The sequence below is a fragment of the Lagopus muta genome, chromosome 5, assembly GCF_023343835.1.
Source record: "Lagopus muta isolate bLagMut1 chromosome 5, bLagMut1 primary, whole genome shotgun sequence".
NCBI lineage: Eukaryota > Metazoa > Chordata > Aves > Galliformes > Phasianidae > Lagopus > Lagopus muta.
The window spans coordinates 10052669-10074361 of record NC_064437.1 but is presented as its reverse complement, the minus strand read 5'-3'; the positions used below and the strand labels follow the sequence as shown (position 1 = coordinate 10074361).

Here is a 21693-nt window from a genome sequence, read left to right as displayed (position 1 = left end):
AAGAAAATATATATTTCTCCTTGAGCCTGCCTATCAGCTCCTAAATTCAGGCTTCGCTTTCCCATGCAACCACCAACTTGCACTTGGACAGCAGCAAGAAAGTTGTTTCTGTACTTCTTGCTTTCTGTAGCACATTTGACAACGTGCGACACAGTCCTGCATTCAATTTAAGCTGCTTTAATTTTAGCACTGGGCGTTTTGACTGATCTGTTCAGCATTTCCAAAAAGGACCCCAAATCACCCATCAGAGAGGGAGATAAGAACTGAAGAGGCACCTCAGGAGTTCCTCGATCTGTTAGAGGGCAGCTGTCCTTCTGCGCTGCTTTTCCTACCAAATTCAGCTGTGCTGCCATCCAGGAGTCCATAAGTGCATGCTTGGTTGCAAGCCAGCCTCCTGCTGCCTAATGGCATTATGTGCAGCCCGGATGTTCTCAGAAATTGCAGAGGATGAGTTGCATACATGGATGCCTGTTACTACAGTAGGAACAACGCTGATATTATTCTATGTAACTTATTTCATAAAGTTCACTTACTCAAAGGTGAAGCACCAAAGTAGCAAAACAAAAGTGGCTGGTAATTTTATTAATGATCACGGCAGCCATGAGAGAGAAAAATCCGTGTCTGCTGCAATGCTGAACTTACAGTACTCTGAATTTCAAATGCTCTGAAATGTGATTTGATGCAACTCAGTGAAAACTCCTGATAGATTTAAGGCTGTTGGAAAAGGAGGAGGCTGTGGTTCCTCATAGTGGCCCGGTGCATCGCTTCCCTCCAGGATGTGGCACTGTGATGGCTTCAGAGCGCAAGGAAAGATGGAAGTTTTAAATTAATGCGTGATTAATTTCTGTACTGTCATCTTCCTTTTTCAAACCTTTAATTCATCCGCCAGCTTTATCACCAGTAATAGTGGGAAAACGCTTGGCTGAAGGAAATGTGAATCTAAGATTATGACTGGTGCTGTTGGGTGATTTCAGCACTTTGCAAATCGTGTTGTCAGCCTTCTTTTTACGGTCTGAGTGCTGAGAATGTAGGCAGCTGCTTTGTGCTGGTGGGCCTGTCCTCCCTGCTTACAGTTAATCTGCATTTCTACCTCCGTCTCACTTTTAATTGTCTGAGGTTATGTTCTAACAACGGCTGAATTGCCATTTGTGGGACTCTACAACACAGCTCCTAAGTTTCACAATAAATATACCTTCGAGGCTTCTGGCTAGCTAAAAATAGACATTTTTTTTTCTTTCTTAACCATATTTAGAACAGAGATCTGGACATACACTTGTTTATGAAGGTGAAAGTGGAGCCTTCCAAGCAGCTGTGCTTATGAACTCCTCCCCCATGTGAGGTACGAGGATTTGTAGGCATGAGGAAGCAGCAAGTCATGAGGACATCACAGATGTGGTCATACAAATTAAGCAAAGGCTGAAAGTGTTCGTGGTTTGTTTTATATGGTAGAATTATCAAAGGTCATATCCACGTGCTACTATAATTCTTCACTTTTCTTAAAGGCAAATTTTGAGACGTTAATGGTAACTAACAAAATCAGTTCAGAAATGGGTGAAGCCTGTCTTTTTTTTTAGTCCAAACAAACAAGAAAAAAGAAAACAGGAAAAAAAAAAAAAAGCCCAAGAAGCTTTAAACAGAAGCAGATGTGCATCCTCAGAAAGGTTTTGACAAGTGAAGAGAGTACAAGCAATGTGAGGAAAAGACGGATCAGCAAAGGCAGCTATGTGTGCAGAGGAACAAACAGGGATGAAGAATTGCCAAGTGTTGAGCTGTTTGGAGACCTTGTGAAGTATAACAGGTTTTTTTTTCAGCTGTATGACTTAAAAAAAATAAAAATAAGGTGGTGAGGGGGGAGAGGGCAGAAGAGATGCTGATGAGACTATGAAAAGTACCCTCCAGACACACAAACCCAAATGTGTGCTTTTTCGCTTTTTCTTGTCTTTTCAATAAAATGGTGCTGACAGTGGGATTCTAAGTGCTGTGGAATCCACCAGGAGAGCATGAAGCAGAGCACAAAGCAGCCCCATAAGAATCAACATGCAATTTCCTTTTTCAGTAGAGGAGATAATTATTTTGTTGGGAAATATTAGAGCAAACATTTTACTAGAGTTAAGAAGGGAGATAAGAATGAGGTATAAACTGGAGGAAAGGGATGGTGTTGGAACCTGGAAACACTGAAGGATTGTGTTGGCATACAAACAGGTGGGTATGACTGACAACAAGTAACTTGGAAACCGCAGTGTGCTTCCCAGCTGATGTTTCTGTGACCAACTTTCTTGGAACAGCCCTCTGGGAAGAGGTGTGTGGCTGAAGCTCAAGGCTTTCCTAAGGGAATGTGTGACCTGTTTGTGACAGAGGCTGTATGGCTGAGGGGCAGGGCTGTGCTCTGGTGAGCCCCTTGCAGCCCTGTCCCTTGCCATGCTTGATCTGGCAGCTCCAGCACTGCTGCGTGTTGCCGTTTCAGACTCCTCTTTGATAACGATGACAGGCAGCCACCAACCTATTGATACCCTGTTGGTATAACTCATTCCAGCTCAGCAAACAGGGAACCCCCTTTGATAAACATTTATTCCTGGAGAACATAAGCGGAGCTGGCAGGCACCCACCTTCAAGTCAGTTTTAAAACATAAAATGAAAATCAAAGATCGCTGATAGGCAGGGCGTTATTCCTGCACGGGTAATGCTGAAAGGAGATCCACGTGCCTGTGTGCAGGTATGCCATCCCCGCTGCTCCTGCAGCTGTGTGACTAATAACATTCACTCGAGGCAGATGTAATTGGACAGGCTCTTTTGTCTCATCTCCTGTTCTTTCCCTACTGTTACGATTTAGCGACGTGCTGACTTGCAGGAGGTAAGCAAGGCTGCCATTCTTTCAAGCTTCAGTTTTTATCGTGCTCAGATCTGTTTCACCCTGGTGTACATCCTTCATGAGATGCTCTGGGATGTCAGATCCCAGAGGTAGAACTGGCACCTGTAGAACCTGGGCTGTGCAGTCAGCTTGTGCTGAGGATCTCTACCATCAGTGCTGTGGCATTGTTCTGCACTCCCAGGTTGACCTGGTGGCTGTAGAAGCTCTTCATGGCATGGCAAGCAGCAGTTTCACAGTGTGGACCACAGCTTTTTGCCTTTCTTGAAACACTGTGCATAAACAGGTGAGATCATACAAAAGTAGTAAAGGAAAAGGTCACAAGAAATTCAAATTTGGAAATGTGCCTGCTAGGCGGAGAATTAAAGAGCTTAGTTTAGAAACAGTTAGAGGCTGACCTGATCATCTATACAGTGAAAAGTTATTAAAATGAAAAGAGCTTTTCATTTCTATCAGGTAAATTCATAACACAACGAAGAGGGGATGCTAGAAAAAATTAGATGAAGAATGCAGCAACCATGAAGGTGATTAGTTCTGATGCCTTCTAAAAGTCAGCCCTTGCTGAACCAGAAAGCACCAGTAGAAGGGGGCTGGCTGCCTTCTGGGATAGAGCATCTGTCCTGTGCATGAAGAGGGGATGGGATGCATTGTGGCCATCATCAATCTGCAACCCCAGTGTGTGCACGTTGTGCCCTCTACCATGGGGCTCTTATTTGATAGTCAGGAGATGCTTTGCATGTATACAGAACCGTTTTGGGGGGCAGTTCATAGACAGGAGACAGCAGCATCCAGAGACCCCCTGCACCACTCCTTGGGCTGGGGCCAGTGCATCACAGCATGCCTGCATTCAGCCAGGCTGAAACACAATAGGATGGGAACATCCTGCCCAGCCTCTCCTGAAAGCACGGAGCCTCTGGTGCTGCGGGGAGCCGGCCATGGAGGAAGGCTTTTAATGGGGAAATAGTCCTGGGGATTTTCATGTACGATTAAACAAAATTCAATAATTTTTTTTTTTAACACTTGAGAGTATTTTGCCTGGGTCCCTGACCACCTGCTGAAATTTTTTACACTCTGGCAAACATTTAAATGTGGAAATGATTTTTCTTGTTTTTCCAAGGACTGTACTATGCACGCTGAATGATAAAGACCGTTTATACAAATAAGAAAAAATCACTGGTGTAATGGAAATACTGGAGTGTCCTCGTTATCGTTAAGCAGGATGTTTTCCTCCTCACCAGGTAGATGAGGCAGAAATTCAGTTCATTACTGGGAAGAGGACAGAACAATGTACAGGAGCATTAGAATGAAATGCAGTTCCTTCGCCATGGGTCTTGCTGAGAACCTGGGGATGTCTTTGTGAAGGCTCCTGGTACTATTAAAACCCTTATGCTATGCTCTCTGTTTACAAAATAAGGTTTATACTCACTTTTAATTTGTAAAACCAGAGGAAAAACGTCAGCTTGGCAAAGCCTTTTGAACTGCTGAATCAAGGAGTAGCTGCTTGCAAAGAGGGATTAAACCTTTTAATCCCTTTGTGTAAGAGAATATGGTGTTTAATGTGGTAGGCACGCTGGCAAAATTAATTTTCATGTTTTCTCAAGCACGAGACTTTAGTTCTGTCTTTGTTTCCTGATGCTGCATATCTCACAGGTCCCTTAACCTATGCCACACACTTTATATTAACTTCGAAGTTTTGAAGAAAATTTGCAAATGAAATGCAGCTTTGGAATTAAATCAGGAGGAGGTGGCATGGCTGTTAGGGATGGCCTTGGTGTACTGCGGAGTGGTTTTAGAGCCTCATGGAATCCTAAAGATTGGAAAAGACCTCTAAGATCATCCAGCCCAACCCCACCCCACCATGTCCACTGCACACATCCCTCAGTGCCACATCTCCATGGTTCTGGAACACCTCCAGGTGACCCCCACCACCTCCCTGGGCAGCCTGTGCCAATGCATCACTGCTCTTTTTGAGAAGAAATTTTTCCTGATATCTGATCTGCATGGCAGTGTTCACCTGAGCACAGGAGAGAGAAGGCCTGGATTTGGGCACTGAGTTTTGTGTATGATTAAACAGATGCTATAGGTGTGTGTTTAAAAGCCCTTAAGTGAATGTTGTGTAAATGGTGATAATTGGAGGCAGTCTCTTTGCAATCCTTTCTCAAGCTAAATAAGGTCCAAGGCCAAAGGCCCAAATGTTTAATTGTATTAAACACAGAGGCTGCAAAATTTATTAACTCAGAAAGCGTGTATTACCAAGTTAATTGGAAGTGCCTTTAAGCTATTACCAGGTGGAAATTTGACTTTAGGTTTCAATTTTAAATTAAAGCCAAGTAGAAAACCATTCTGTCAGGTTGCTGGAAGCGCTGCAATGAGAGCAAAATCCCTGCTCATTCTTTTCTTCTGCTCCTTACAATGCTTGGTGTAAATCTGAGGAACTGCAAATGAAAGCTACACCCAAAGGCAGGGGTCTGCCAGGCTTTTCCTGGGCGCATGGGGAACTGCATGCACAGATTGTGACTGCTGTGGGGAAACTTGGAGCAGAGGAGGGGGCATGAGGAGGGCCTTAGGATGCAGAAGAATGCTTTTCTGGGCTGCTTTTCTTCTTTGTTTTTAATCAGCGCTCTTCAGTCAGATGTAGGACAGTTCCCTGCTTCTCTGCATATTTTTCTTGTCTAGTTGTTATTTCAGTTGTTGGAAGCAGTTGTAAGAATGGTGTCAGAGTAGAGAGGTTGATTTATTTTTTTTTTCCCCCTTTGCTGGCACAAACACATTAAGATCCATGGACAAGAGTCAATCACAGCACAGGGATTAGCCAGAGTTAAGGATTTTCTTACTAAGATGTAAAGCAGCTCACACTGATAGCCAGCCAGGCACTTTTAAGAAAGACATTCCCTTCTCTTTCAAGGCTGTTGTAATTGCAGACAACGTACCACCCTGCACATGAAATCTGGAGGCACCCTGCAGACGGTGCTGGGGGGAGAATTTACCTCCCTGTCCACATTCAGGTCTGAGCTGCCCATCTGAAGCTCTTCTACAAATAAATCGGCACCCAAAGCGTGCAGCACTGCTGAGTGACTTGCACAGCATCCGTGTGTGATGGATGACTGAGACAATTCCGTTTCGGTATCAATGTCAGCTAATTTTAGGTGTTTAAGCTCTTTCAACAATTTCCATGATTCATAAAGAGACAGAATTAGAAATTTGCTGAAGTGCAACACTATAATGACAGGCTGTTGCTGTAGTTTATTAATATCCAGTAATCGTGGCCTTAACACTTGAGTGAACTAACTGCTCTTAGCTGCTATTTCTGTGGAATAAGCATGTTTCTCCAAACATCAGCATTTCACAGTGGGCACAGCTTCCAGTGGTGCAGGACAGTTTTATGTACAACCAGGTCAGACACCTGACCAGAGGGAAATGCACCGGGTCTTACATCGCTTTAAGGAGTCGTTTTTAAACAGTCAATTTTCACTAAAAGGCTGTTCTGTAATTTATACTGGATTGAGAATCACAGAATCGTTAAGGTTGGAAAGACCACTAAAATCATCTGGTCCAACCACCAGCCTGTGCCTGGGACTACTCTAGACTGCATCCTTCAATGTCACATCTCTGTGGGTCTTGAACACCTCCTGGGATGGTGACCCCACCACCTTCCTGGGCAGCCTGTGCCACTGCCTCACTGCTCTTTCACAGAAGGAATTTTCCTGATGTCCAACCTGATTGAGTGAACATAAATCCTCTAAATGCAAAAAGGAAAAGAAGGCTTGACAAAGTTTGGGTATAAAGATGTCAGCATGCGTCAGCCCCTAAAGTAAAGAGAAAGTGAGAAAGTGTCTTCTAGAAACTGTCAGTAGCACCCATTACTGAGAAGGTGAAGACACAGGAGTCAAACACATTAAGAGTTGGTGAGCTGAGATCATGGTAAATACTGATCACATTACACGTGTCCTGGCCTTGCATTCTCCTCAATTAAACTTTTTTACAATTTTTTTACAGTTTTTACAATTAAACGAAGCACAATGCGTTTCTCCCTGAAATGATGACCTGGCATCTTAGTTCACGGCACTTCCTCCAATGGCTGGGGAAAAGCACAGCCTCTGCTGGGTGACCACTTCTCTTATTTTTAATGTAATTTTTCTACTGAAAGTTACAGAGGTCATTGAGCATGTTAAAAGATCTACTGCTTTGAGATTAATATGTTAATCTTTCACTTTATTTGGTTTCATTTTGTTTGAACTCCAAGCTATGTAAGAGTAACTGCATGGAAGTCTGGTAATGAAGGTGAGGAGAAAGGCAACTTGCTTGGAGATAATCTTTGTAGATTTGATTATTACAGACAAACACACTTAAAGCTGGAAAAGTCAACCACCGAAATTGGATTGAAATAGTAGAATCATTTCGCCTGGCTGTTGGGCATCTTTTAAGCATTAAAGCCTAACAAGATGATGAAGTGAGAGGAAGATATGCAGGTTGTGTTAAACAGCCTTCTGTATTTCAGAGCAGTGTGGGAGGTGTATTGGGTTTGCAATGTTGGCTTCTGAGTTTGGGATGGGGCTGAATGTTCAAAGGGGATGAGGAAAAGGTTGTGACTCGTTGGAGAAATTTGCATATGCCACATGTGAGTTTGTACATAGGTTGCTCCAAAAGTAATGCCTCCTATTTGTTTCTGTGAAAACTACAACAGGTAAAAAGCACAAGAACACTACTTGATAGAGCAAATTCTCAACTACATAATGCTATTTTTCGACATAGTTGCCATCATTAACTATGTGTATTCACCAGCAGTGTTACACACAGATTGTTTGCTGTGCTCATAAGGAACTGCACTAGCAGAGATGACCCACTGTCATGGCTACCACTGCTGAAAGGCACCCCAACCTCTCTCTATGCTCACATCAGCTGCTTGGTCTCCATAAATGCTTAGTAAACATTGGTGAATGTCAGTGGGTGCCATTATTTCCACGTGGAGGAATTCAGTGATATACCTTTGCTTCATCTTTGTCTCCATGTCAGATGCCATTCTGTCAGGCTGCCCCTCTGCTGCCATCTGTGACATGGCAATAACATGTAATAGGATATTGGTGGGAAGGTTCAACCTCGACTGCCATAATGCCTCTTACGTCGTGGGCCAACATAATAAGGTAGAAGGCAATACTTTCAGAGCAGCCATTGTATGTTTGCATGTATTTAGTAAGTACCTTTTACTAAGCAAAATAGGGCAAACTTTTCAATAACCACAAAGGAACAGGAATGCTTAAGTGGTGGTAGGTATATTGGAAGGAAGGTGTGAGGATGGCTGGAGAGCCTGGTGGTTTGCATCCTGCTTTGCTGGAGGTGCTTAGGAGAGAAAGAATAGAGTGAGTTTCTCCAGAGTGTCTGTTTAGTGGGCTTCTGCCTCTGCACAGGTATCAGTCATCCAGGATCACAAAGAAAGGGGGGAAGAGATATCCTTGTTTATGCGTAAGAACGTGCCACTTCTGTCTTCTAGACCACTTTGTTTCCTCTTAGAAGTTAGTTGTGAGCATGGGAAAGTCCTTGTCATCCTTGGTTTCTTCCCAGTGTTGTACAAGTGGAGCCACATCATCATTTTTAACATATGCAACCTGACAGCAGCCGTGTGAAAGCAGCAGGTGTGTTTAATGGTGGAGGCTGAGGCACAGCTGTGATGGGGAAGGTGAAAGGCAGGGATTTCAACCTGAATCTCACAATTTCCAGGATAAAAAAAAAAAGCATTCCTGTAACCTTTTCCTGCTCATGTCAGTAACTTCTTCTTCTAATTCATTTGGCCCAGGCACCTAAATAAGGTTCCTCACGTATGCCTACTGTATGTGCTTATCTAGTTATCTCCTATCACAGCCTTTTTTCTTGCACGGAAGAGGCTATTTTCAATCTTAATTGAGCCCAAGTCACAGAAGCTTTCTGATGAAAGCACAGGCTCCCCCCTCCTACAAAGCAGCTCTTGTTTTCGGTTGCCCTGTTCCACCAGGAGCAGTGGGCACTTGCAGCTGGAGGACAGAGCGATTTTTCTTTCAAATCTCTCGCAGCAGGTGAGTGCACGTAGAGCACTTAATTGCAGAGAAGTGTTTAATAATTCATTTTTCTCAAACCTGTGTGTGACTTTGTGGAGAAACAGCGTGCACAAGAACAGGAGGAGTACTGTGATTGCCAGTTTGAATTACAATTTTTGGATGAGGTGCGTTTGATGTGGGTGCTAAATACTGAAAAAGCTTCAGGATTCAATTTCATTTTCCCCTTTATTTTAAGGAACCGTCTGATGATGTGTCTTTGAAATAAACATGTTAATATTTTTGTGTAAGTAGCATATTTATGTTGGCATATCTTACATTTCAGCCACTTGAAATGCTTTGGCTATTACAAGATTACAAGGAAATCTCTGTTATGCGACTGGTCTGTGCTTAATGCGTAGCAAAATAGAAGAGGCTGTGCTAAATATATATGACCCAGGAGCATTTTTCAAGGCTCTGGCTGATGTTTCAGTTGGGTGATGCAAATCACATAGAACTGCAAGAAGATCATGGCTCACATAACAGTCACCGGCCAGTTTAGTGGGAGGGAGCTGCACCTCTGTGCTTTGGCCTTGAGGGGTATCTGCCTTTTCTCTTGGGAAGGTGAGGAGCTGTGCTGCCTGTGGGAACTTGTGACGCTTAAGTGGCTCTGAACTGGTTTGATTTTTTTATTTTTTTTATTTTTTAAGAAAAAAAATGAAGAAGGAAAAAGAAAAAGGATTGAAACATTACTACTCTTGGTAGGGCAAATTTTAAGATAGCTGCTGAGATGGGTTTCTGATTTATAACAATTGTTTTGCAACAAGCAAATCATCTGGAATAGCAGAGAATGATGGTGATTTTTTTATATATATAACAGGAGTGAGAGAGATGGATTTTTGTGGTTGGCTCTCTTGCTCCCAGGTGCCCTGCAGGAAGGCTGTGCCAGGAGTTGGGCAGTAGGGCACAGTCTGTGCTTGCAGGCCGTAGGCTCCCCAGCTCCCTATGCTTTGCTGGTGGCACTGACCAGCAGCCTGACTGCCTGCTGCATGCCTCATGTCCACTGGTGCATCTCACTCTGCCTCTCTGCACCCACATTCTTGCAGCTCTCTTAAACGTGACTCAAGGGAACATTTCCTGTGAGAGCTTCACAGGGCTCTGCCCGAGCCCACTGCTGTTACCTGATGTGCTGAAGCAGGCTCGTATGTGCATAACCTCTGATAGCATCTCTTCCATGCCGTGAGACCCTCCTTGTGATTTCCTTTATAGGATTATCCAGAAATCTTTCCTTGCTGAAAAAGCAAGTGACTTTTTCAGCAGAACTGGCTGTGGAAGGAAAGTCCTTTTCTTTGTAATGTTTTTTTCCCCTCAATGGAGGGGCATGTCTGAACTAGTCATCCCTCAGCCTCCAGCCAAATAAGATTCCGGCTTTTGTAAGAAAATGCCCTATTTTTCGTGGTGTTCCACCTCAGAACCGTTCTTTCCATAAGCTCTATAGCATAATGTAGTTTTGAGCAAAGACCAAACAGGGAAAGGTTCCGCTGCAAAGCTGAAAGTTTTCCCTTTGCTCCTGCTTGAAGCTTATGAGTAAACAGAAATGATGATAGCAGTAATTTCTTCTCCTGGTGTAGTGGGAACTTGGTTATGAAGTGAGGAGCAAGAATTCATTTAGAGGGTGAGGATGGAGAATGCTCCAGGGATCTTTGCCAAGCAGAGAGGCCAGGGAGAGAGGCTGGGCTGTTTGGAGCTGTCAGATGACAAATACACAAGTCTGGAGCTGTTACTCCATGTGATGATGGAGTAAGCAGAGGTGGGTGTGATGGGAAAGCAGCCACATCTCCCTGCTGTCACCCAGGTATCACTGTGGAGGTTCTCTCTCCGTTAGTCTCAGGCAAGCAATCTTTTTGTTGAAAATTTGAAGAAAAAAGATTATGTATTTTTTGGTATCATTAAGGAAAAGTGAGGCTTTTACTACAGAAGGCACTTCAGAACCTTATATCTTTTTTGTAGTTTGTTTGAACAACAAACATTAAACTTCAAACTTGGCACACACATAATCATATGTGAAGACTTCGGTCACGGTGAATTTAAGACAGAAACAAGAGAATGACTCTGTTACTGATTAAATATTGTATTTTCAGTATATCCTTATATTTTTGTGTTTCCAGGGCTAGTCTAAGAGTGCAGACTTTCAAAACAGGTTAAAAGAAGGCTGCTTGCACCACCACATGTCCGTGTCCTTAGTGGGTACTGCTGCCCTCGGGACATGGTTGTGGTGATGCATCCCCAGCAGCACGCTTGGGGTTGGTGGCTGGAAAGCAGCTCTGGAGATCATCATGGCCACAGAGTCTAGGAATCTCATGGAAGGTCTGTCACACTTCTGTTAGCTCTCACGGAGAGCAATGTTGGGAGTTGCTGTTAAAGTTACCGGTAGCTATAAAAATATGTATGCCCGTGCCCAGCTGTTGTCCTGGGGCCAGAACTTGGAATTTTAGGGTTGTTTAATTAGTGCTTTCATTTAAAACTTCGGGGCATACAAACATTTAAAATTGCTTTGTAGAAATTCCCTTTCCCAGGCTGCGTGAGAGTGTGGTTTATGTACAGGTATGCTTCTGTGACCAGTCTCGGTGGATTTAGATGGTTTGCAGAAATGAGAGTTGCTCAATTAAATGTGCAGGAGAAAAAGATTCATTAGAACAGTGTAAATTCAAGCTGAACAAGACAGGGGGGTTTTAAGGTTTTACTGCCTGCGAACATTCTGTTTCCTTTTGTTCCGGTTTTTAATAGTATTGATTTTTTTAAAATGTACAGAGGTAAAGTAAGTCCTTGGTGTATGAACTGGGGAGTTGGTGTACACTGAGAGGTGTAATTGCATTGTATTCTTCAAGGACAGAAGTTTTGGATTCTGCTTTATTTGTCATTTGAAAAATTTAGACTATTTTACTAAGATCACAGAGTAAATAACAGAAAATCAAAAGAACAAATCAAGTGCAGAAATGCAATACAAGGCATCAGCTCAGCACACTGCATCGCAAAGCAGTCAATCACACTGCAATCACCAGCTGCCTGAACAGTAAATTAACATTTCACTGGGATAGATGAGAGGTGAATAAACACAGATATATGTAAATATAAACTAAGTAGAAATAGACGTGATTATAGATGAGTAAATATGGGAAATCAGCCTCAGTTAAGCAAGCACACTTAATAATTGCTTGCTGTTAATGTCAGGATAGTGTGCCAAGGACTGCTGATGGTGGCCATTGCATCTTAAAAGGCTTCTTTTTCTGGGATTTGAGCTATTTTCTTTGCTCAGTCCTAAAGGCTCTCTTCACCGAGGATGAGTACCACTCAGTACGCCTCAGTACCTGTGGTCGAGGTCAGCATTTTAATCTCCTTACCATAAGGAAAATACGTTTAAACAATGTTTTCTCTTGGGGTCACTGAACCCACCTGGATCTTGAAAACTCAGTCTTTGGTTCATGGAAAGCTTAATGTTAAAACCCCCTGCGTTTGGGTTTGCAGATGTCCCCATCTCCCTCAAGGCCACCCTCGTGGCTGCGTCAAGAGCAGGAAGGTGAGGAGCTGCGGTCAGCACATACTGCTGTCTTCTCTGTGCTGTTTCTAGGCCAGGTTCCTCTCTGAAGTGGTTAATCAGAATTATATGCTATATTTCATATTTGGCCTCATGGTGACCTTTGCCTGAGTGACATCGTGGCTGTGCACTGCAAACCCTCTGCATGGGGTTAAATGTTTTAATGCTCTGTAAGGATAAGAGGTCATCCCAGGCATCTTCCTTGGTCAAAGCAGCATTTCAGAACTGCCCGGGATGTTGCAAAATTTCAACCTGGACACCTAATTTGATTGATCCAGAGGGCACAACTGTATTTTCATGAAACTTTTCATTGATTATTAAGATGTTACATGATTTTTTTTTTTTCACTTTTGCTGAGTCTTTCAGGCCTGAATGTCACTTTGGTTTCTTTGCTGACTTTCATTTTTAGTGATTAGTTTTACCAAGCATAGCCCAGCCCGTGAAGGTTTCCAAGTACTTAGGCTGTAGGATTCTTATGCCAGTCCACAGCTCAAATGAAATTAAAGGTTCTTAGTTGTGCAGATAAAACTTATCTGTTAATTTTGACAAATGCCTCAACAGCTTTCGGGAAAACGAATGTCAACGTATGGTACGTTTTGTAGGTCTGGTGTGTCAGCTGTTCTGTATTTTCCAGTGCAATGACCATGTTATAGACTTGCAAAAAATCCATTTATTTAAAAAACAAACAGTAAAAATTGTTCCATTTTCTCATATACCTGAAGGAATGCCTAGGGGCTGGGGGGAGCCCTCTGTTGCCCTCATTTACAGGCAAAGCAGATGGACTTCATTCAGTTCAGGAAAAAGGGTACTCGAGCAGAAACCGTGCTTGTCATGTTGCAGGCTGTGCTGACTTTGTGTGACCGAGGCTGTTCAACCTGGATTTGTTGCGAGAGCACCAATTATCTTTTAATTTAGATGTATATGACTCGTTCCTTCCTTATCTGATTCTGTGTCCTCATGGGGTGATCTTGTTGTTTTTCCAGGCAAACCAACATTTATGAAAGCTCCTGAAGATCAGATTGGGATTTCTGGAGGAGTGGCCTCTTTTGTGTGTCAGGCAACAGGAGAGCCCAAGCCTCGAATCACATGGATGAAGAAGGGGAAGAAAGTCAGTTCTCAGCGGTTTGAGGTAATTAGGAAAATAAAAAATAAAATAAAATGAAAAAAACCCACATGTTTGCAGGTTGTCAGTACACAGTATTTGTCACTGCAGCTCAGATTTCTCTGCGACGTAGCAATACCAAATCTTGGACTTTAAAGTGAGCTTCCTTCTGTGCAGCAGTGCTATTTGTAGAGCCAGTGTTGTTGTTTGTAAGCATGATTCTGGTTGCACACATATGGGAGACCCTTCTTCAGATGAGAAACAGCTGTATGCTGAATGGGATGCAGATAAAAGTTGCATCTAGAAGTGATTTTCTGTTTTCATTGTGAACGTTGACGTGGTACCTCCTTGGCCTCCTACACCTGGTGTAATTTAAAAGTGGGATGTCAAAATCCTAACTTTCTCAGTGAGTGCTGCTGCTAGCACCCTCAACAAATGTACTTGGAAAGGAGATCGTGAAGCCATCTCAGTGGGTAATTTGACTTCCCTAGAATCATAAAATACCCTGAGTTGGAAAGGAACCCCAAGGATCATCAAGTCCAGCTCCTGGCTCCACACAGAACCACCTACAGTTCAAACCCTGCATCTGACAGCAGTGTCCAAATGCTCCTTGAACTCCATCAGGCTTGGGGCCATGCCCACCGCCCTGTGGAGCAGACTCTTTCCCTAATTCCTGCCCCCCACTCTCCCCTGCTACAGTTCCATGCTGTTCCCTTAGGCCCTGTCAGTGCCCCCAGAGGGCAGAGCTCAGTGCTGTCCCTCCGCTCCCTGTGAGGAGCTGCACACCATAAGGCCTCCCCTCAGCTCCTCTGCTCTGCACTGAGCAAACCCAGGCGCCTCAGCTGCTCCTCATATTTCTTGCCCTCCAGTCTTTTACTCATCTTCATATAGGTGTCCAATTAGGTTCGTATTTTAGATAGCAGATATGTTTCCACTGACTTTTCCACCTTTTTCTTCACTTTGCTTTTTTGGATTGGGTTCTTCTCTCTAAAACTGCCCTTGGAAGTGTGACCCTGACAACATTCTGCTGCCTTTGATGTTTTTGCTTTCCTGACTGGAGTGCAGATGACTTTGTAGCCCAGAGCAGATTGATTCAAGTCACCAATTTTAATCATGATTTTGTATGTGAGCAGGAAACATTGATTAAAGTAATCAATTTCAATCTTGTTTTACATTGGTATTTTTCCCCAATAAAGGTTTAAGTTTTGTTGTATAGTAACCATTTAAACATTCAGGTTTGTAAGTAAATATAAGCTTTGTAGTGAATTTGTGGCTTACCGGAGGGATATGTGCTATTACATGCATTCACATGAGCAGTCTCATACCTTTATTCACATCACTTTTGAGACAGAGCAGAGGCTGGAGATCGTGAGTGATGTCTGGATATTTTGGCAGACAACTGTTAATTATACCTCATTACTACGTCTTTAGTTAGAAGAAAACGGGAATTCAGCTAAAATGAGAAAAAGCCATCAAATCCAATGGAGACATGCTGAGCTATTGCACAAAAGAAGTATCCACAGTTAGCAAACGGAGCAGTGCTTCTGGTGTTGGTGTCTGCCAGGTTCTTCGTGGCTGTAGCTGTCTTCCTCACACACACAGCGTTTATTCAGAGGGCACAAAGGGGAAAAGGGCTTTCCTGCTCTTTCACCTCGTAGCGTTCTAATCCTTATCACTGGACTGGATGAGTGTCTGCATCTGCCCGCGTGCTTTAAAATACCGTGGAGGGATTACAGTAGTAGATTCAGCGTTTTGTCACAGTTCCATATTTAATTTAAAATTCAATTAAAAAAATAAAAGTAATTTTTTGAAACGTACTGCAGTCATGGTCACCTTTCTCTGCCCTGTCTGCTGCTGCTTGACCCCAGAGCAGCGTATTTTGTCATCTATTTCTATTACTTCAAGCAGAATGGTTATTCCTTCCAGAGTGAGGAACTGCAGATTTTCAGTGGTTACCCTTCTGGTTCTTCCTATCTCCTGTCACTGCAGAGCCTTGTGGCGCTTGCTGTTTTTGCATTCTCATTTTCACTCCCTCGGTCTGGAGCCATGAGAAGAGCCCATAAGCAGGGTTCTTGCAAATCAGCTGAAAGTTTTGCACAGAGGTGATGCAGGTCCCAGGCTGACACCAGTTTTTGGAAGAGCACTCAGCTTAGTCTCTCTAATCTGCCCCTGAATTCCCCAGTGACAGCAGGGGTCTGTGCATTTCCCTCACGTTGTCACCATCTGCAGTTCAGTTAATATTTTCAAGTTTTACAGTGCTCAGTAATAGGAGAGGGATGAGCTTAGCATTAACAATGGCCCGAGGCTGCTTCTTCACTGGCTTGCCGTTAAGGCATAGCTTACAGTGATCCAGCTGTAAGCTAACAGGTACCTCTTTCTTCTCTTGGACTAATGTATGTTGCAGCTTCCTTAGCAGGATGGAAAGGCAATGATTTATTAAGGACTTTATTTATTATGCTGGGGAAGAAGCTATAATTATATAATTGATGATCGTGGCAGAGTTGCAAAGTACCTGATGCTGAAGGACATTACAACCCCTCGCTTTGTACTGAAGTTAGCACACGCTGTAGGTGCTCAAGCAGTTGCTGTAGGTCTGTAACTGTGTTCCTGGTGATCCTACAGGAGTACATCATTCTGCTCTTCCACGAAGGTGAGAGTTGGCACTAAATTGCGATCAGCGTGATTAGTGAGACCATTAGTGCAAATATGGCTCAGATGTTTTAAATCATCAGATCCACTTCTTTATTACCAGGTTGATAGTTTTTCATGCTTGACTGCTTCATAAAGAACCTCATTGGATCTTCATTTGTTCTAGGCTTCTCAGAGGGCTGATATGTTCTTGACTGAAACGTTTGCATTTCTGGACGTGGAGCAACAGACCAGTTGCACGATATTTTGTAGATTACAGGGTGTTATGTTTTGTTTTTAACCCCTGCATTGTTTTGACTTTGTTTTTCTTGAAGTAGCTGCTGCTTAAAAACTGCTTGCTTTTTGTTGTTAAAGGTTATTGAGTTTGATGATGGGTCGGGATCTGTTCTGCGGATACAGCCGCTGCGTGTTCATCGAGACGAAGCTATCTACGAGTGCACAGCCACCAACAGTGTTGGGGAGATAAACACAAGTGCCAAATTAACAGTGCTAGAAGGTAAGTGGGAAGTGGTTTTTGTGTCCTTAGACAGCTCTGGCTTTGGTAGCTGTGTTGTAGCGCTCTTAAATGACACGGTGATATTTTAGCTTGGTCTGGAAAAGCTGTGTTCTTCCTGTTCCATTTGCTGTGATTTCTTTTAGTGATGGAAGCTGTTATTTTTCAGACAATCACAAGCAGAAAGGATGGCAGATTCTGAACTTTCCTTAAAGTGTATTAGTTGAATTGTCTGATTGAGGTGTGTTATTCCTGGCTTGGAGGCCCAGCTAAAGAGACATTTGTATACTTTTCTCATCTGTCTGCTTTGATATAATACCCATCTTCAGGGAATCTGAGAATGGTGTCTGACAATCAGAAACTTAATCTTTGTTGCTGTACCTTCTGGATTAAATCAGCGCTGTTCTTTAGGAATGGATTTTTAGGCTGCTCTTCAGATTTTGAGTTTGATGCGGAATGTAGCTGGGTTTACTTTTCACTGTAGTTATGACTTGTTATTCTCTTTCTCCTTCTGAAGAACGTATTTCAGTCCTTGTCTGATATGTTTTTTTTTTCTGCTTGCCGTGATGTTCTATTTCTTCTAAATGGAATGTTTTGTGGAAGAGCTGTGTGGAAGATACGACGGGCTTGTGATCACTTGATGATTTCTTTTATAATAGATTGTCAAAATTATTGTTTGCTTTTAAGGCAAAAGGGATTTTTTCGGCACATCAATGTGTTGTAGTATTTGTTTACATATAGGATTTTGTAAGTGCATTGGGATGTTACAAACCCAGGGCATTTGGCTGAATGGATTTTTTTATTTGCATTTAGTAAGACAAGTGCAAGAAGGCTTAAGCAAATTGCCTGGTGTGTTTGAGTAGATGGAGAAACTTCTGAGTAGGGAAAAAAACTGGGAAGTATTTGTATGGTTTTGAATCATCAAAATTGCATGGTGTTTTTCTGTTCAGTCTGGCTGTGAGAGCACAGGAGTGGTTGTCCCATTGTAGGTGTGCCAGCCATGCAGAGCGACTCTGTTTCCTTGCTTTCTCACTGGCTTCCCAGATACATTACTGTGGTCCCTTGCTCTCTCTTCCCATTTATAGCATAGAGGTAATCATATTTTCCTCTCTGCTCTGTGACAAAGAATACATCAAACAGCTGTAATGTGCTCAGGCACTCTGATGATGGGAGTCATAGAAATCATTCAATACTTGATGTGATTGTGTATCTTGTTTCTGGAGGTGGGGCATCTTAAAGGATCAGCTTGCTCTTCAGCGGTATTATTAAGAGATGGATAACAGGTGCTATAGACTTGAAAACTGTTGGGTAAAAGAAGCAGGTCCCTTTTGTTACTCCTTGCCTTTGCAGCCGTGTATGTGAGCACACAAAGCACAGTAGAACTCTTTCGGCATTTTCCTTGCAGATCTGCATTCAAATGATTCTTAGAACTGGATTTTGTGATAGTAGATACTTTAATATCTAACTGTTCCATGCACATTCCTGTTTCCTTTGGTTGCTCTTGCCTTTATGTATCTTAGATCTGTATGCACATGCACACATGCACTAATAATTTATTTGCTCTGTGTTAAATGTTCAAAGGCCCACAGAGACATGCATTGCATAAAGGAGCATAACAGTATTTCTCAGCTCTGTGCAGCTCCTGCTGAGTTCCTGATGAGGTAAAACTTGCAGACCACCGCATAAATAGGGAATGCTATGAAACACCAGGAACAGGAAAAGGCATGCCTGCGCTGTTTAAGAGCTATGGAAGCAAAAGTTAGTACCAATCAAGCACAGAGCCTGCTTTTCTGTTTGGAAGCTGCCTTAAATTGGAGCTAATGCTTGGTTTAACATGATACCATGAGGTCAGAAACCATCTGCAGGCTTGGGACTGTGTTTTCCTCTCTAGCTGAAGAGTATCGACCCCTTCCAGGTACTCTCATAATGGGTAAAATTAAGAAGAATTGCTGTAAAGCGATTTCAGAGTGCTCCTGCATAAGGAGTAGTGAGCTTGCTTACAGAGGAGGAAGAGCTGCATGTGTTGGCTTAACCTGATGGAGCAGGTGAGCTCTGTTACAATGCACCTGCGTTCAGAAAACGCATCTTGTATCTTGCTTTCTTTTCTGAGGTTTTATGGGGGTGAGTTTATATTTTTTCAACCGTACTGTCTCATCCTACTCTGTTGTCTGCTGCAGATTACACTGTTCCTGTATGTTAAGAGCATGACATTTTTTAATGATCAAAATTCTTTTGCTGATGGGTTTGCAGAGCAGATATTATAAGTCAGTGCTCTGTTTGTGGCTGTGTTCAAACAGCCTCAATGGTCTGTAAAATACAAACGTGAAGAACCCTGCCTCTCTCGTTTGCCACCGCTTTCCTCACCTGAATTTAGCAGAGCTATTTGGAAATGACACATTTCACGTGGAACGATTGATACCCTCAAGGCTGTCAGCTAGGATTGGATTTTCCCTCTGCTTCTGGGGTTAAAATAATTTCTGTAATTGCTCTCAGGTGGCATTTTGAATGATGCAGATATTCTGCACTTCCTTTCAAGAATTTGACTAATGCGGCGGTCCCTGATGCATGACAAAGCTCTATCAAAAACGTCCTTATGGTTACATGCTGCTAAATACAGAGTACATATTGATTTTTACATTAAAAATCCTTTATAACAATAAGTTTTAATGCTTCTGCACAATTTGCTCTTTAGAACGCAGGCCTTAACATTAAATCCTGAAGTCACAGTCAGGGTTTAGCAGGCTCTTATTAGATGTCTTTGTAGCTAACTAATCTGGAGCTTTATTTTATTTAGATTTGCACGATGTTTTACAGATCAGAGGCAGATAATCCTTTCTAATTGCTGACTTATTCTGTTCTGAATATTAAGAGAAAAGCCTGAGTCCAGTCTTCTTAAGGAAGAGGGAATCCTCAGATGTGAATCTCTTCTAACAGTTTGGTTCTCTACTGCCCTTTCATTCTCACTCCCTTCTCTCTCATTTTTTCCTCCTAACCTCAAATATCGTTGTGTACAAACTACGCATATACTTGGTGTAACTGGAAATTATTTCTTCAGTTGATAGTAGAAGAAAAAGACATGCATATACCTTCTCTTCTCATTTCTCCCGGGTAGCTGATAAGCTGAATTATGTATGAGTCATATTGAACATTTCTATCTTTTTTCCAATTATGACCTGGAGCAGCACAGAAGTACGTTCCGGCCTGCCTGGCAGAGGAGGAAAGCAGTGCAAGGAGGGAAGGGTAGAATCAATATGCTGACACACATTCCCAAGAAAAGCCTCGGGCACAGTTAGTGGCTCTAACAAATTAATAAATATATCATTGAGTTGTAATGTTGAGAATTACCAAGCGTTTTAAATAGGGAGATTATATGAAATGCAAGTAGGAAGGATGTCAGCGCAGAAGGACGTGGCTGCAGGCAGCCTGCAGCACTGCCAGCCTGGTGCCCTTCCACTGAGCTCCGTGCTCAGCACTGCAGCTGTCTGGGAAGGGTGGAAAGAATGGTACTTATCTCCACTCACCTGTAGGCTAAAGAATGCCTTCTGTCTGTGGATTCCAGCAGGAAGATAGAGAAGAGCAATGCATAACAAGTCCTCAAGGTGTGGGCAGGGAAACATGGATTATTTGGGAAAGAAAGAAGGCTCAAATACAGACTGCTTGGTCAGTCCCTTCTCCTAGAGCTTTCCAGATTGAACATCGGGTTACAAGCTTTATTCCCAGAATTTGGAAATGAATTGCAAATGATTCATCAGTGCACTTAGATTTTTTTTTTTTCCCCTCTGCTGTAACCCAGAGCGTACAGTCATATCCAAGTGACACTGAATATATTCAGAGTTTCATTTCCCTTTTGTTTTTAAGTAGGTTAAATGAAAATGAGACTCATCTCCACTTACCATTTTCAGCATAGATCTGTGCAAATCCCCAATGCAGATCCTAATGATGTGGCATGGAGCTGTCTGCCCAGAGGGCAGCTCCTGATTCGGAGGACAGGTGGAAAAGCTAGGGAAGGGGCTTGCCTGCTTTCAGCATCCAGGTACCCCGACAGGCTGAATTTCACTGGTCAGATTCATTCTGTCAGGAATCAAGGAAGTTTTGGTGTGTCTCCGTGGAGCCGTGGAATGTCCCAGGGTGGGAAGCACCTCCACATCACTGTAATTTGCTGATTACTGAACCATGTCATGAGTTTAATTTCTTTCACCATCTGCCAGCTGTATTCCAGTTCCTAGAGTTACTCTGTTTAAAATCGGTACATGATAAACATTTGACTGTTACAAATGATTTCTGCAGAGAGCTAGATCTCCCAAGGCCTGAAACAATATGTCCTTCTTGTGAACACTCTTCTAAAGCTAATTTTGTTATTGCAGTGGTAAACAGAAGTTAGCTATGTTTAATCCTTGTTTATGTTTGGTTAGTTACAGAAGGATCAGTAGGATCACTGGGCTTTGACTCATGCTTTTGTGTCTTTTTGCCAAGAAGAATTTTTAGCAATGCATTATAGAATTGAGGCAATTATGGAAGGGAAATTGAATCCCTTTGGATGTGCTGGTTCTGATTCTGCAAATGAATTAAGCCTCCTCGTAGACTGCTGCTCTTGAGACTGGTAGTGCTCTCTTCGTGCCTCTGGTCAGGAGAGAACAGCTCTTTCCTCTTCTCATTCCATGGCTGTTGACTATTTTGGCTTCGTTTGGTCTCTCCATGGGAAGGCAGCTGTGATAGCAGAGATCTTACCCCTGCTCTTTGCTCTCCACCCAAGCAACCCAAACTGTACTTTCCATCTGTATGAGACTCAGGTCAAGGACCTCTGTGACTTGCTTTCCCAAGCACTGCAGCGCAGTGAGTCTCCACCTGCTTCACTGCTAATATGGTGATGCACAAAGAAGCCTGGAAGCATGTCACCTGTGGATGGTGACATGTCTTGTGCTTGTTAAAAAGGGAAACATTAAGCCAATTACTCATGGTAACACAATTGAGAAGTTTAGGTTG

General features: G+C 42.8%; 1 protein-coding gene across 17 annotated transcripts in view; it reads left to right on the top strand.

The window, feature by feature from the left end:
• The window catches only part of PTPRF (protein tyrosine phosphatase receptor type F), a 343225-nt gene that overhangs the window by 155953 nt on the left and 165579 nt on the right, over positions 1-21693 (top strand). For all 17 annotated transcript variants that reach the window (XM_048944331.1, XM_048944335.1, XM_048944348.1 and 14 more), the window contains 2 exons: positions 13450-13595; positions 16572-16713. In XM_048944331.1, coding sequence (XP_048800288.1) covers positions 13450-13595; positions 16572-16713 — 288 coding nt within the window. The remainder of the gene's footprint in view (positions 1-13449; positions 13596-16571; positions 16714-21693) is intronic.